General features: G+C 56.9%; 1 protein-coding gene across 1 annotated transcript; it reads right to left on the bottom strand.

Annotated features, from left to right (window-relative positions):
• Positions 1–1,946: 1,946 nt before the first annotated feature.
• On the bottom strand, positions 1,947–6,292 carry LOC119463629 (uncharacterized). Its single transcript, XM_037724453.2, has 3 exons — positions 5,963–6,292; positions 4,139–4,240; positions 1,947–1,963 (listed from the first exon to the last, which is right to left on the bottom strand). Exons 1-3 carry the CDS (start codon positions 6,243–6,245, stop codon positions 1,947–1,949), a joined length of 402 nt encoding a protein of 133 aa, XP_037580381.1. The 5' UTR covers positions 6,246–6,292.
• Between the last annotated feature and the right edge of the window lie 7,762 nt (positions 6,293–14,054).

Genomic DNA, 14,054 nt, shown 5'->3' with positions numbered 1-14,054 from the left:
TGCCGTTGAGCACGGAAGCCGGGTGCTCAAAACCATTGCGATCTCTTTTTTTTTAATCTTTGCTTTTTTGAATATAATGCGTAGTACTTATCGCAGCGATCTTGGCCACGACCTCACGCATACTTCTCTCGTTCCAAAAGACGCGGCCAGCTCTTTGAAACACTCGACGCGTGCTCGTCGGGCCCACTTTCTCTCGTCTTATTTCGTTGCGACAAGCTCGCGCTTTGAGGCGCCCTGTCAGACTGCACTATCTCCGGGACCGGCCCACTTTTGCCCCAGTACTTACTTTCCTCGTATAGCAGCTCACCCTACGCGGAAACTGTGTGACCTTGTACGGACGTACAAAATAAAAGGCTCAAAGTTGCATGTTTTGAATTCCGCGCCGAAAATCTCGACGCCGGTACGTCAGCGCTGCGACGTCGCGGCATCGGGTCGTAGTGAAACCGTAGAAGTTATCAAAACTCGCTTAGATCAGTCTACTGCAGCTCCCATATAAAACGATGTAGTTACCAATAAACAGGCCCAAACAAACACCGCCAAAATCCGTGACGTCACGCCGAGCTAAAGCCTCACCACCCATCATCCTTGCGTTTTTTTCTGGCTTATCGAGCTTGTTGTAGCGGTAAAAGAGATTTGTTTTCTGTTTTTTATTGTAGAAGGGTAATTTTCTCACACAGCTCAAATTATTTTTCTCTTTAATGCCCCTTTAACTATTAAAATTGTTATCGTTTCTAATGTTCACACACGCAGGTCCCAGAAGACTTACGGTTGCACTCTCTGGAACAGCCGCTAAATTTACGAGTTGCAATGGTCTCTAAATATGGGTGCTCATTTTTTTAGACCATACGGCATTTTCGAGAAATCGCCTGTGGCAGGTAGCGTGATTCTAGTCATTGACCTGGATTACTCAAAGAGGCGGATATTACTTGCACGGGAAATCGAGATCCATATTTGACAAATTAAATATTCGCTAATTAAATGTTTAATTAATTATTTTACGGCACATATTGTAATTCACGTATTGCAGCCGGTGAGTTCTGAAGATCCACGTGGAACAATTTTTCAGGATGACAACAGTTTCGATGTGTTCATTCGCAAAGTGTGCGACGAAAGACATAGGCGTTCCACTAACTTTTGTGCTTCAATGAACAAAACAGCAGTTTGTTGAAAAAGTAAGTGGAACAATAGTGAATTTGTACTGCAAGTTTCACGGCGCATATCTTGAAACCCGCGCGATCCTTAGAATTCGTTCAAAGTGGATATACTTTGCAAACTTGCAAACTCATCGGGTACAATTGCAATATGTGCCGGAAATTAATTATAAAGGTAATTATTAATTTTTTAAAATTTATCAATTATGCATTTTGATCTCTCCGGCGAGTAATTGAACTCGGGCGAGCTTCTAGTATAGTTCACCTCAAGCAACATCAAGGAACAATTACGCTATTTGCCACAGGCAATTTTAAAAATTATGTATGTTCTAAAAGACTCCGTATTGAACCTTCCAGCTGACACCAACTTTTTTCGCTGGCCAGCTGAAACGCTGTTTGATAAGTAAATTTTACTCTGAAACGTACAAGAAAGTTATGTACACACTTGTGTTTAATGCATAATGGGTGTTTTTCTTAGTTTGAACACTCTAAGAACTCGTACGTCCAGTTGGCTACGTGACACAAAATACTCTTTCTTTTGGCAAACTTTAGTGCCAAGAACGTTCGACTGATAGTTTTATGGCGTCACAAATACAGTGCTATCTCGCACGGGCAAAAAAAGGTCTATATCTTCTGCTGCACGGAGTTTCTTCACAATATTATCCAGAGACACGACCGTGCCACAGGAAATGAATCTGGCGTCACCCCGTCTATACAAGTTTTCCTAACGGGCCCTGTGTCAGCATGGAGATGCCGCGATATTAGTGGATCGGCTTGCCTTGAACGTGACTTGTCTTAAACCATTGGTGCATCTGCGCATATAAAACTTTCTTACGATGAAACCTTCACAAATGGTCTCAAGAGGAAGCTTTAGCTCGGAGGCTCCTATATAAATACATATGACAATGACAATGATGTTTATTTGCATCAGTACATGAAGCATTGAACGGAGAAAGCATGTTTCTCGGCAACCATTGCACTGAATTTCATGATGTTTTTTTTTACATTTAAAATCAGCAAAGTTAAAATATAGTCACTGTAGGAAGCAATTTTTTTTGTTAGGCCGCCAGTTTTTTAGCAAAAATGTTGAAAATTGCAACATTTCAAGAAACGAAACTACCAAGCATGCAACTCCGTAACTCAGCAATAAAAACGTTATCACAGTTCTGTAAACTGCACATAATCGTACATCTAAAGCGGACAAAATTGATGTATTATACACGGCTCTGAAATATAACACATTGTAACAATTCCACACAAGTTTTAAATTTATATATCAAATTTGTCCGCTTAAGATGCTCCAACAGATGCAATTTAAGGACAAAGATGTATATTATGGTGCAGAGTTACGGGTTTGTGAACTTCGTGCTTCAATTTTTTTCGAAACTTTCCTATTTTTGGGAATTATTATGAAAAAATATGTCAGGCCCTAAATCTCAATGATGCTCCCTACAGTCACTAGAACTTAACTTTCTCTCTCAAGCGCAGGAAATCCCATTCAAATAGGTCCGGCGGTTTTTCTCATAGGAGTATTTCTGCGTTTTACATGTATTTGAATAGGCGGCATCTTAGTGTTCCACGAGATAAAGCTTCCTCTTAAGTATCCCATAACAAAATTTTGCGTCATAGGTAGAACGTCCCTCCACTCAGCCCTCCACATCGACTCAAAAAGGTCAACGGCAGCGCTGCCCCTCGTCAAAGGTAGGCACTGCGCTTTATTTAAACTCCCACTGCAATTCTTAAGAAGCGTAGCCTCTTTTCCAGCCGAAGGGCGGCACTGTGCCCAACTCGATGGAGCTTGGTGGCGCAACTCACAGGGGACGCACACAGCACCAATCCATCCATGCAGTGGAGGAAAATCTTCGAGTCCGAGGATCGTTTGAGAATACGGGGTTAGTTTCTCCGTCGATGTATTCATGTCATGACCTATGATTTATGTTAACCATACACTCTTGTCATACTATGCCAATTTAGGTACCTACCAAGTTAACGAAACGACCATGAGAGCACCAAGACGTAGGCGGTTGTTTCATGACCTACATGATACACATGTCATGACCTATCATTTATGTTCCTCATACCCTCTTCTCACACTATGTCAATTTGGTACATACCAAGGTAACGATACGACGATGAGAGCACCAAGACGTAGGCGGCTAGATAGATAGATAGACATATAGATAGATACTGTCAAAGTGCAAATGTTCGCCAAGAAATGCTTCGCACTTAATTCACCGGTGATTGCGATACTTCCTAATGCGAAATTTGAGCGCAGCTCTATACGTGTTTTCATTTCGCGATAGATTGGTTGGCGCCGACCATCTTTCCCGTGTGGCACATTGCAAACGAAGTGAAGTGTGGCTCAACTGCCTCGCTAATTGGGAGATCGCGAGAGGCAGTGCGTGGGTGGCGCGTGGGCGCGATTCACAACAGCCGCCGAAGACAGACCTCCGCTCATGCAGCGCTTTGTTTCCATATATGGTATCGGTGGCGTCATCGGTGAACAGACGACGCGCTCTACTCTGGCGCCATATCGTAGCCATCGTCACCGCAGAGCCCGTCTTGCGTGGCACTACACTTTTCTTCTCACGCTTTCGCCATACCCTCCTCCTCCGCTTCGCTCCTCGCGCTCTTTTCGCTATCGCTGTCTTTCATCCCCTGCTGCTTTCAGCGTTCGTTTTTTTATCGTTCGCTGTGATCGTTCGCTCGGTTACGCTGAGGACACCGACGCTCGCCACAGAAACTGGCGCCTAAGCAGTTGCGCCCTCAAAGTGTTAGCGACGTCTCGTGGCACATAGTGTAACCAGAGGAAGGTTGTGTCAGAGTTTTAGCCACAGCTCTTAACCGTATTATAGATCATTACATCCAGCAGGTGTAATGAAGGAGATCACCGCGTCATCTATGGCTGACAGGGAGGATTCGGCACTGTCAACTTGATGCTTCGCAACCAAAACGGGTTTGCGCTTGCGGCATGCTTACGTACTCACCATCGCTGAATTTCTTGTGGAGCATGCTACCGCTCCTGGCCAGCAGCCTGATCTTGGCGTTGTAGTTGCGCTCCGTCATCTGGTCGACGTACTCCACCATACCTGAATGGCAAAGTGAGAGATACGTAAGGTCAGGTCGAATACCTGCTGGCTGGAGTCCCAACAAACCATAAGTGGACACGCAACGTTCACTTAGGTCGGTGCAACTGTATAAGTGAAACAGTTATAACCACTGCTCCCGCGACTTGTGCTGAGAAGTTACACGTCAAGAGTGAGAAAAGGCGCAGAAGGATCGAATACTATGTAGGAGAGTAGGCGTACTTTGACGCTGTTGCACCGCGAAAACGACACGTGTCATTGCCGTCTGTTCTAGTGCGTGTCCTTTTCGGGCTGTAACACTACAAACTAATGTGGCAGCTTCCACCTTACAACTTAATTTCACCACAAGTATCAATAAAGGGAGAGAGAGAGAGAAAAAAACGCAAAGCGTCGATAACGATAGCAAAGCATTAGACTTACACGAAGTAATAATGTTCGTAGTTTCATAGGTCGTATAAATTGCAGTAAACATTCGCTTACTAACTAAACAAGCATGGTGTGACGCGCGAACAAACAAACACAGAGAGAGAGAGGCTCATTATTAGAAAAAGATTTTCGCCAGTGCGTATACAACCGCTGGCATGCCACTCTGTATATGGATGCGGAATGGGATTAAAAGATTCCAGAGCAGAGTGAAAAAAAAAATACATGTGAAATGCGCAAGTGAACCTGGTACTAATATTTACGGGTAAGATGGCGGGTAAATGTAGGCCTTTCTATATGAAATAGTGAATCTTTCAGATTAGACCAATTTCTGACAGGTATTTGAGCAATAAATTCAAAACCCGCCGCTGTTTTGAAGAGCCGGGCATTGAACCTAAGATTCTGGGTAACGTTAAATGATTGCGGCAAATCATGCCCATTTGTCGCTCAAATTGTCTGTCATTGCGGTACGCGGGGCATTCAAGTAGTATGTGCTCTACTGTCTCTGAGCTGCCACAGTTATCACAGTAGTTATCACATCTCACTCGATCGCCGCAAGCATTCGCAGTCACAACGTTGGCGCTATGAGGGACGCCGCAGCGGGAAGGAAGCCGCGCGTGCTTGTCGCAAAGCGGACGCTTCAAATGGTGAAGCGAGCGGCAGCACGAAGTCTGCATCATCTCCAAAACTCGGATTACACGACGTCCAACAAGAGGCGCGCAGGAGCACGCCATCTACCCATGCCCGCCTTTCTCCCTGGTATCCGCAGCAGATGACCTCAAATATATGCAGCGCGGGCAGCCACGCGCAGCCACGGCTGGGCTAGAGGTGGAGACGCGTGCTCTCCTTCTCTAGTCCGGCCGTAGAGCAGCGGGGGCTGTATCACGTGACCTCCAACGTTGGCCGCGGGGAAGATGGCGCGCATCAAGCCACCATCCATCTTTGTTCGCCCTCGTATACAGTCGAACCGGATATATCGAATCTGAAGGGGATCACAAAAAAGTTCGATATATAGGTAATTAGATATATAAAATAAATATTTTATGCAGAAGTTTTCAAGAGGATTTTAAAGCTGCTCCATATACACAATAATTCGTTATATGTGGGTTCAATATATAGGGGTTCGACTGTAGTTACCCTCGCACCCACGGCGCATAACGTGGACACAGACATACGACGCGCGGGCCGTTTATCCTCACACTCGGAATTTACTCGAGACAGCACGGCGACGGCGAAAACGTGCCGTATTATTGCTACCGCAGTAAAAACAGTAATTAGCAGGTAGGCAAAGAGCACGCTTACGGCCCAACAGTATGTGGAAGCGCCCTCTCCTGTCCGGCGGGGCGTCCCGATAGTTGATGACGTTCTTGATGCAGTGCTTGGCACGGGGCTTGAACACGGCCAGGTTGTGGACCGTGCCGACCATGGAGCGGCCTTCCTCGAACGACGCCACCACGTCGAGGTCCGCGTCCGCCAGGGCGCAGCCGAGCAGCGCGGCCGCTGCCACCAGCGCCGGCACGATGCGCGCGCAGCTGGGCGCGCCGCCGCTCGCCCCGTCAGCAGCGCTGCCGGCAGAGGCTGGCATCCCGTGGCATCCGCTGTCCCCGTTGGCGCTGCTGCGGCTGCGCGTGAGGGGCGCGCCAAGCGTTTAACCTCAGATTAAAGAACTTGCATCACGAGAAGGAGATAGGTAAAGAAAATTTCGAGGACGCTTAAGCTTCGCCTTCAAGAGTGGAACGCGATAGCATTCAAAGATCCTTGAATGTTTCTCACACTTCCCGGCAACTGCAGCTTATGTAACAGTAATGTTTACCGGGAAACGCTGGCGGTTAACGCTATGCACGAAGGCGCGCTTTCTGGTGGAAACGCGGCCTCTTCTGTGGGCCGGCCTTCTTTTATTGTTTGCACCTTTAAAATTTCAGCCTGAGAAGATCTAGCATCAAAGGCATGCGCTGTCGGTGTTTTGTTTCATGACAACTGTTTGTGGGCTGTCACTCAAAATTCCGAGGAATAACTTTGTAAAGAATGCAAGACAAAGTGTGATCAACTTTAGTGGTAAAATATATTTGGAGGGCCTGCGTGGTTGGGGATGATTTTCTCGGCCGCGGGCGCCAATACCGACGCCGGATTTTCTGCGACACGCGGCCCCACACGCTATCGCGTTAAAAAGTCGCAGTTTCGCCCAAAAGGCGAAGCATCAATTGCGATAGCAAATTAGTAGAGAGCTATACGGAGGAATGGTAGTAGTTTTATCGGCTGTAAGCGTGGACACATTCGCTTACTAACTGAATTAACAAGCATGGTGTCGGCGCACACAAGCAAACATTAATAGATCCCACTCGACGATCGCAGACAACCGCTGTCGAAACGCTGGCGTGTGCAAGCGCAGCAGCAGCAGCGAGCGAAGGTTCGTGCGGTATATCGCTTCAACGGGAACTGATCGGCAAAAGCACAGCGCATACAAAGCTATGAGAAGTCTGTAGATCGCTTTCAAGATACGGTGCGGGCGAGCGCCCGCCGCTGCGCAAAGTAGAAGTACACAGTTGCGGGCAGAGTGCGTACTTTCGCGTGCGAGACCAAGTCGCCAGTTCCCCTTGCGCCGTTGGTATCTCAGCACAACGTCGCCCCCTCCCTCTCTTTCATCCCCCCACAACCTTCCGCGCGACGGTCGCGGGGGAGTTCGCCCTGACTGTCGAAGAGAGAGGTTGTGTTGCGTCTCGCTCCGACGACCTCGCCTCGCCAGTCGCGCCTAGCTCTTCTCCCGTGCGGTCGTGCCTGCACATCGCCCCGGCGTGTGCTGCACGAGCCGCGTGGCTCACCATCGTCGGCGACGTCACCTGCAGCCGCGCACGATTTGCGCGTCCCAACGCGCAACCCTGTGTGTTCCCTGCGGGCTTGCATCGTGCGACGAGTGGATTTGCTTCAGTGTTGTGCTCCGCGAGTGGCGTTCCCAACCCGACATCTGTGCCGCGTCCCCGGCTGTGCCGCCTCGTGCGCGCATCGCGTGGTCGGTGCTGTGCGCGCGACGTGCGTGTAGTGTGTTTGCCCCCCTGTGACGCACGGTTCGCGTGTTGACTGCGGAGCCGAACGGCATGGAGGGCTTCCGCAGGCCAGGAGAGCGCCCGCCGCGCGCGGGCCATCGTCGAAGTGCGAGCGCGTCTCTCGCGACCTTTGTGCCCGTGACGCTACAAGCGTCGCGTGAGCGAGGCGAACTAGAGGTGCGCGCCGCCGAGATCGTGGACGCGTGGATAAAGAAACAGGCCACGACCACCCAAGCAGCTGCCGCCGCGGCCGCGCCCGCCGTCACCGAGACCCACGTGGCGCCGGCTATACCTTCCCCGCAAGCGAGCCTTCCCCCCTCGGAGCAGGACGCCGCCATTGCTGCCATGGCGAGCACCCCGCTGCCCCTATCCGACGACGAGGAGGCCATGGACTCCTCCTCCTCGCGCAAACGCATGCGCGAAGCAGAGAGCGAGGAGGAGGAGCAAACCGGTCGCCGCAAGCTGCCGCCGCCGACCGCCCCACCTTGCCCGGAGAGCAGGGACGACGGCGGCGCCATCTCCCGGCGCCCGGGGGACTCAGCCGCCTCCTCGTCACCGCCCGCGGCAAGAGATGGCGCCCCCGCCGATCCGCCGCCTGCGCCGGCTCTCCTGCTCCCTCGAGCACCAGCGCCGCCCCTCGGACGCCCGGCGAGTCGTCCGCTGCCTCCTTCGCGCTCTCCCCGAGGGAGGGCGCGCGCATCAACACGGTCGCTCCTCCGGCTGCCGGTGAGGCTGGCGCGAGCTCTCCTGCGTCGTCTGCTACGGCGGATGCTCGTGACGCGCCCGAGTCTGTGCCGTTGGGGCTCGCGCACGATCCCGAGCAGACAGAGCCCCAGCCGGTCCGACGCAGCACGGCCTCGCCCACCCAGCGGCGAGGTTCCTGAAGGATCCCCCCCACCACACTCTACCGAGGCAGGAGGGGAAAAACAAGAAGCAGAAGAAGGCGGGGAAAAGCTCTGCACCCAAACAGGCTTCCCCCCCTGCTGCCCCTCCGGCCCCGAGGCCCACTCTGGCGGGCTCCGGCACACCCACAGCAAAGGCTGCTGCACAGGAGGCCCCAACCACCCATGCACCACCAGCTGAGGGCTTCCAGCTGGTGCTGTCCAAGGCCGATCGCCGCCGCGCAAGGGCACCAGTGAGTGCTGCCATCCGGTGAACCCCGCGGTCATTGGCACGGCCCTCTTCCGCCCATCTGTGGTGGGTGGCACTTTCAGAGGAGCACCACGCCTCTCTCTTGCGGCGGTGCTCTCAGCGCGGCCAGGTGTTGCGGCTGTGAGAGTCAATCACAGGCGCAACATCGTGGCCGCCGACGCCACCACCCAGAGGTGCTTGGAGGAGCTGCTGGCCACCACGGAGCTCCGGGGAATACCGGTGACTGCCCGGCAGCCTGCCGAGCGAGGCAGGAGCACTGGTTTTGTCCACGGCGCCGACGGCATCCCCGCAGACGCGGACCTGCTGGGGGCCATCGAGTCGGGAGTCCCAGTGCTGGCTGCTACCAGGGAGGCCAACACCATCACCATCCGGTTCGCGGGGCCGGTCCCCCCTGAGCATGTGAGCCTCTACAAGCTCCGGTTCAGGGTGCGACCGTCCAGACCGCGTCCACTGCAGTGCCAGCAGTGTGGACGCTTTGGGCACGTGGCTGCCTCCTGCGACTCACCATCCAGCTGCCGTCATTGTGGGAGGTCTCACGAGCAGGGTGACAGCTGCCCCAACGCGGCCCACTGCCGCAACTGCGGTGGCCACCACCCCGCAAATACTCCTGCCTGCCCCAGGTGGCAGGAGGAACGCAGGGTGGCCACCATCTTGGCAACAGCGCCTGCTCCCCTCTCCCGCCGGGCAGTCCGCGCTGGTGTCCGGGAGGAGAACCTGCAGGCCAAGGCCACCTCAACGCCTGTGCAGGGCCTGTCTTATGCACAGGCACTGGCCGGCCTCCCACAGGCGCCCCAGCAGAAGGCAGCCCCCCCCGGACGGCCACCCACACCGGCCCCACGGAAGCAGCGACGCCAGCCGCCAGCCACCCCTGGGAGCGAGCCCACCACAGCCCCAGCATCACTGGCAATGCCTGGCCCGGACCCTCGGGACCAGATCATTGCCAGCCTGCAGCTCGCCCTGAAGGCCATCGGGGAGATGCTGCCTGCCGAGAGCCCCCTCCGAGCCATCTGCCTGCAGGCAGTGGCAGTCCCGACCACAGTCAACCAGCATGGCTGATCCCTCACCAGCCACAGCTGGGAAATGCCGTCGCCGCCCGAGTGTTCTCCAATGGAACACCAACTCACTGCGGCGGCGGCATGCAGAGCTGTGCGCGCACCTCCTGCGGTGTGATTTCGACGTCCTCGCACTGCAGGAGGTGTACACTGTGGCCGAGGACCTGCGGCTGCCGGGATACACGGGCTACTCTGGCGCCACCACCTGCTCGACGCAGAGCTGCACGGACGCTCCCTGCCTGCAGGGTGCCCACAAGAAGGGGAAGCCGAGGACTGCCATCTACGTCCGCAGCAGCCTGGCCCACTCGGTGACCCCAGTCTCGGACGTCGTAGGCGGCGCCATGGAGTGCTGTGCTGTCACGGTACGCCTTGACAGACAGGACACGACCGTGGCGAGCGTCTACGTTCGTCCTGGACAACAGTGGGACCCCTCCAGCCTGGTGCGGCTTGCAGCACGCCTCGGCGGACATGCAGTCCTGTGCGGTGACTTCAACGCCCACCACACCGACTGGGGCAGCCGCAGGTGCACCCGCCGAGGCAGGGACCTCTGCAACGCCATCAGCCGAGCAGGCCTGGTGGTACTCAACAAAGGAGGACCCACGTACGTCCGCCGTGGGGTGAGCACAGCCATCGACCTCTCCCTCACCACCGAGCAGCGCTCCTATGACTGGGCTACAACTCCCGACACTTGGGGATCTGATCACTTCCCCATCTTGATCACCCCCGGGTGTGGGAGAAGGCCGAGGTCACGAACATACCACGTCACAGACTGGTCCCTGTTCAGGAAGCGCTGCAGTGAGTTGGAAGATGGCTGTGACCTCCTGAGTGCCATCATGGAGTGCGCCCAGGCAGCCACAGTCCAGTGCTCTGCTCTGCCCGATACTCCTGCCCCGGATCTGCTCCTGCTCAACCTCCGTGCGTCCAGGCGACGCGTGGAGCGCCGAGCAATCCGGACGGGCAATGCAGAGCACTGGACCGAATACAGGAGAGCGGATGCCCGCTGCAGACGACAGGCCAGGCGCAGAAGGAGCCAGAGCTGGGGGAGCCTCTGCGCCACCATCGAGAACCGCTCCAAGGGCCCCCTGGCCTGGCGCCTCCTAAAGTCCCTGACCGGCAGGAAGGTCAACCGCCACCCCGTCCTCGCGGTGGCTATCTCGCTGGGCATCAGCGAGGCGGCCCTGGCGGAGTTGCTAGCGGACCACTTCGCCCCCCCGGCTGCCCTCGCTGCGGCCATCCTGCCGGTCGGACTTCCCCCTGCCAACCCGCCTACCTGCCTGCTGGAGCTGCATCCGGAGTGGGCGACCAGCCAGATCGCGGCCATCTGCCAGGACCCACTGACTCTCCACGAGCTGCAGATGGCCCTGAGGAGGGGCAAGCGTCGCAGTGCACCGGGAGCAGACGGAGTGACACTCCAGATGCTCCGCAACCTGGCCACCAGTGAGCAACGACGCCTGCTCGACTGCTACAACAACATCTGGTGGTCAGGACAGGTGCCGGAGGCCTGGCGCACAGCCATCGTGGCCCCCATTCTGAAGAGCAATAAGCCGGCTAACGAGCTGTCCTCATACCGACCGGTCTCTCTCACCTCCGCTGCCTGCAAGGTGATGGAGGCCATTGCTCTGGCACGGCTCGAATGGGTGGCCCGCGCCTGCGGGTTCCTCGCGGACCAGCAGACAGGCTTCCGGCGCCGAAGGTGCACTGCGGACTCCATCACAGACGTCGTCTCCACCCTGGAGGACGCCAGGGCCAGCGGAGACCTCGCCATGCTCCTCCTCATCGACGTCAAGGGGGCGTTCGATGGCCTCCCACATGCGGTCGTCCAGCAGGCTCTGGACCTCCTGGTAATTGGCGGCAACCTGCGGCGGTTCCTGTCATCGTTCCTGAACGACCGCACCCTCAGGGTCCGCGTGGGCCATGCAAGGAGCACTCCCCGTCCGGTCGCAGCAGGCGTACCACAAGGGTCAGTGGTGAGCCCGTTTCTCTTCAACCTCGCCCTGGCCCGGTTGCCTGCTGCACTGCCGACCGACCCTCACTACAAGGTGGAGTGCTCCATCTACGCGGATGACATCGCCCTGTGGGTGCGGGGACCGCCACAGTCAAGCCGCCACGTGTGCCTGGCCCTCCAGAGAGCCCTGGACACCACGGCCGCCTACCTGGGAAGCATCGGACTCTCGGTTTCGACGGGGAAGACGGTGGCCCTCCTCGTCCACCCGAGAGCAGCGGCACGGCGCTCAGCTCCCCGGCTGCAGCTGGAAGGCGTGCGCATCCCATGGAGTACGACTGTGTCGTACCTTGGGCTGCGCATCGACCACCGGCTAACCTGGCGACCGGCAGTCGGGGCCATGCAGACCCAGACCATCAGGGTCCGCAAGGCCGTGTCGCAGCTCCTTGCTCATGGAGAGGGCTGCTCGGTGAAGTGGGCCCTGCGGCTCTACGAGGCGGCGGCCACATCACGCCTGCGGTACGCCCTCCCGCTGGTGGCGCTGCCGCCACGCCGCCTCGAAAAGTTGGAGCTGCAGCACCGGGCGGCCATCCGACTCTGCCTGGGTGTCCCCCGGAGCTCCCAGATTGCCGCTACCCTTGCGGAGGCTGGAGCATGGCCCCTGTCGCTCCTCTTCCTGCAGCAGGGGCTGAGGCACGTCGACCGCCTCCACCATGCTCCTGATGGCAGAGGCCTGCTGCGTCGCCTCCAGTCCCGGCCTTCCTCAAGGATGGGTCAGCTGTGCCGCCTCTACGAGGAGGTGGTTGGCAACCCACCGCCGAATGCGGTACAGCTGCCCCCACCGCAGAGGCCTCCTGTCCCCATCGCCACGGAGCTGCCCGGGATTTCGAAGAGGCGCTCGCCCGCTTGCGCCCTGCAGCAGACGGCCGCCTGCCTCCTGGACGAGACCCTCGGAGACCACCTCCTGGTGTACGTCGACGGTTCGGTGGTACCGGACACCGGCTCTGCCACGGCGGCCTGCACGGCACCAGCCCTGCAGAAGAGCAGGCAGTGTCGACTGCCCAGACACGCCAGCTCGACTGCAGCGGAGGTGGCAGGCCTCCACCTGGCCGTCGACCTACTCTCCGAGGAGCTTCCTGGGGTACCAGCGGCCATCCTCTGCGACTCCAAGGCAGCCCTCCTCGGCCTGCAGAGGCCAGAAAGCGCCAGCCTTGGAGTCGCACTGCTGTCTACCCGGCTGACAGCGCTGCAGGACGCAGGCCACCCGGTGTCCTGCACTGGATCCCCGCCCACGTAGGGATCCCGGGCAACGAGGCAGCCGACACCCTGGCGAAGGACGCCCACCACACCACTGTGCCCCTCAGTCGGGCCGTGACGGAGGGCGACTTCACTGGACTGAGGCTGCGGCGACACCTGGCGACCCACCACCCAGACAAACGGGTGGCACTGGGATGCCCCCCACGACCACTCCCCCAGCGAGGCCTGGCTCGCAGGGAGACCTCGCTCCTTCTCCGGCTCCGCATCGGCTGCAGCTGGACGGCAGCACGCAGCTACCGACTGGGACGAGCGACGTCCCCGGCCTGCAGCTCCTGCGGGAGCCGGAGACGATCGAACATCTCCTGCTGGCCTGCCCGGCGTACCTCCAGCAGCGGGGCCCACTCCTGCAGGAGTTCCGCCGCCTGGGCCTCCCCTGTGGCAAGGAGGAAGATCTCCTCTTTCCCGGCCGACACCACCTTTCTGCACTTCGAGGCGTCGTGGAGTTCCTTGACTCGTCAGGGCTCTCCGCACGCCTCTAAGGACATTTCTACAAGCGGGAAGGCCTCACGGCCTCCCACTCCACCCCGGGCCTGACCGGCCTGGCACAACACCCCTGCAGACTCTGCAGCACACCAAGGCCTTCCATCTCGGCCTGATACGTGCCGCCTATGCCTGCCGGTTTTGCTTCGCCCAGCCATGGCGTCTCCACTCTATCCCTTCTTTCGCTCCCACTTACCCCTCCCCGTTGGCGCTGAGCCGTGCTCCCTCAAGGGCTGCAGAAGATAGCGCCAACCTTTCCCTTTCCCTCAAGAACCACTTACCACCGACGGTCGCGTTTGATCTCCGCCGTGCTTTCGCTCTCCGTGAAAGCGCGCGTCCCTTGCGCGCTTTCACGCAGCAGCGGTGCCGCGGCAGCAGCAGCGAGCGAGTTGACCTTCGGCTACCGCTCG

Source organism: Dermacentor silvarum, chromosome 9, assembly GCF_013339745.2.
Source record: "Dermacentor silvarum isolate Dsil-2018 chromosome 9, BIME_Dsil_1.4, whole genome shotgun sequence".
NCBI lineage: Eukaryota > Metazoa > Arthropoda > Arachnida > Ixodida > Ixodidae > Dermacentor > Dermacentor silvarum.
This window is presented reverse-complemented; position numbering and strand designations above follow the sequence as displayed.

Excerpts from the sequence above, each read along its gene's own strand:
- LOC119463629 (XM_037724453.2), bottom strand. The coding sequence starts at position 6,245 with ATGCCAGCCTCTGCCGGCAGCGCTGCTGACGGGGCGAGCGGCGGCGCG. Across the intron at positions 4,241-5,962 it reads CTTCCACATACTGTTGGGCC|GTATGGTGGAGTACGTCGAC; the intron begins GTAAGCGTGCTC and ends TTTGCCATTCAG.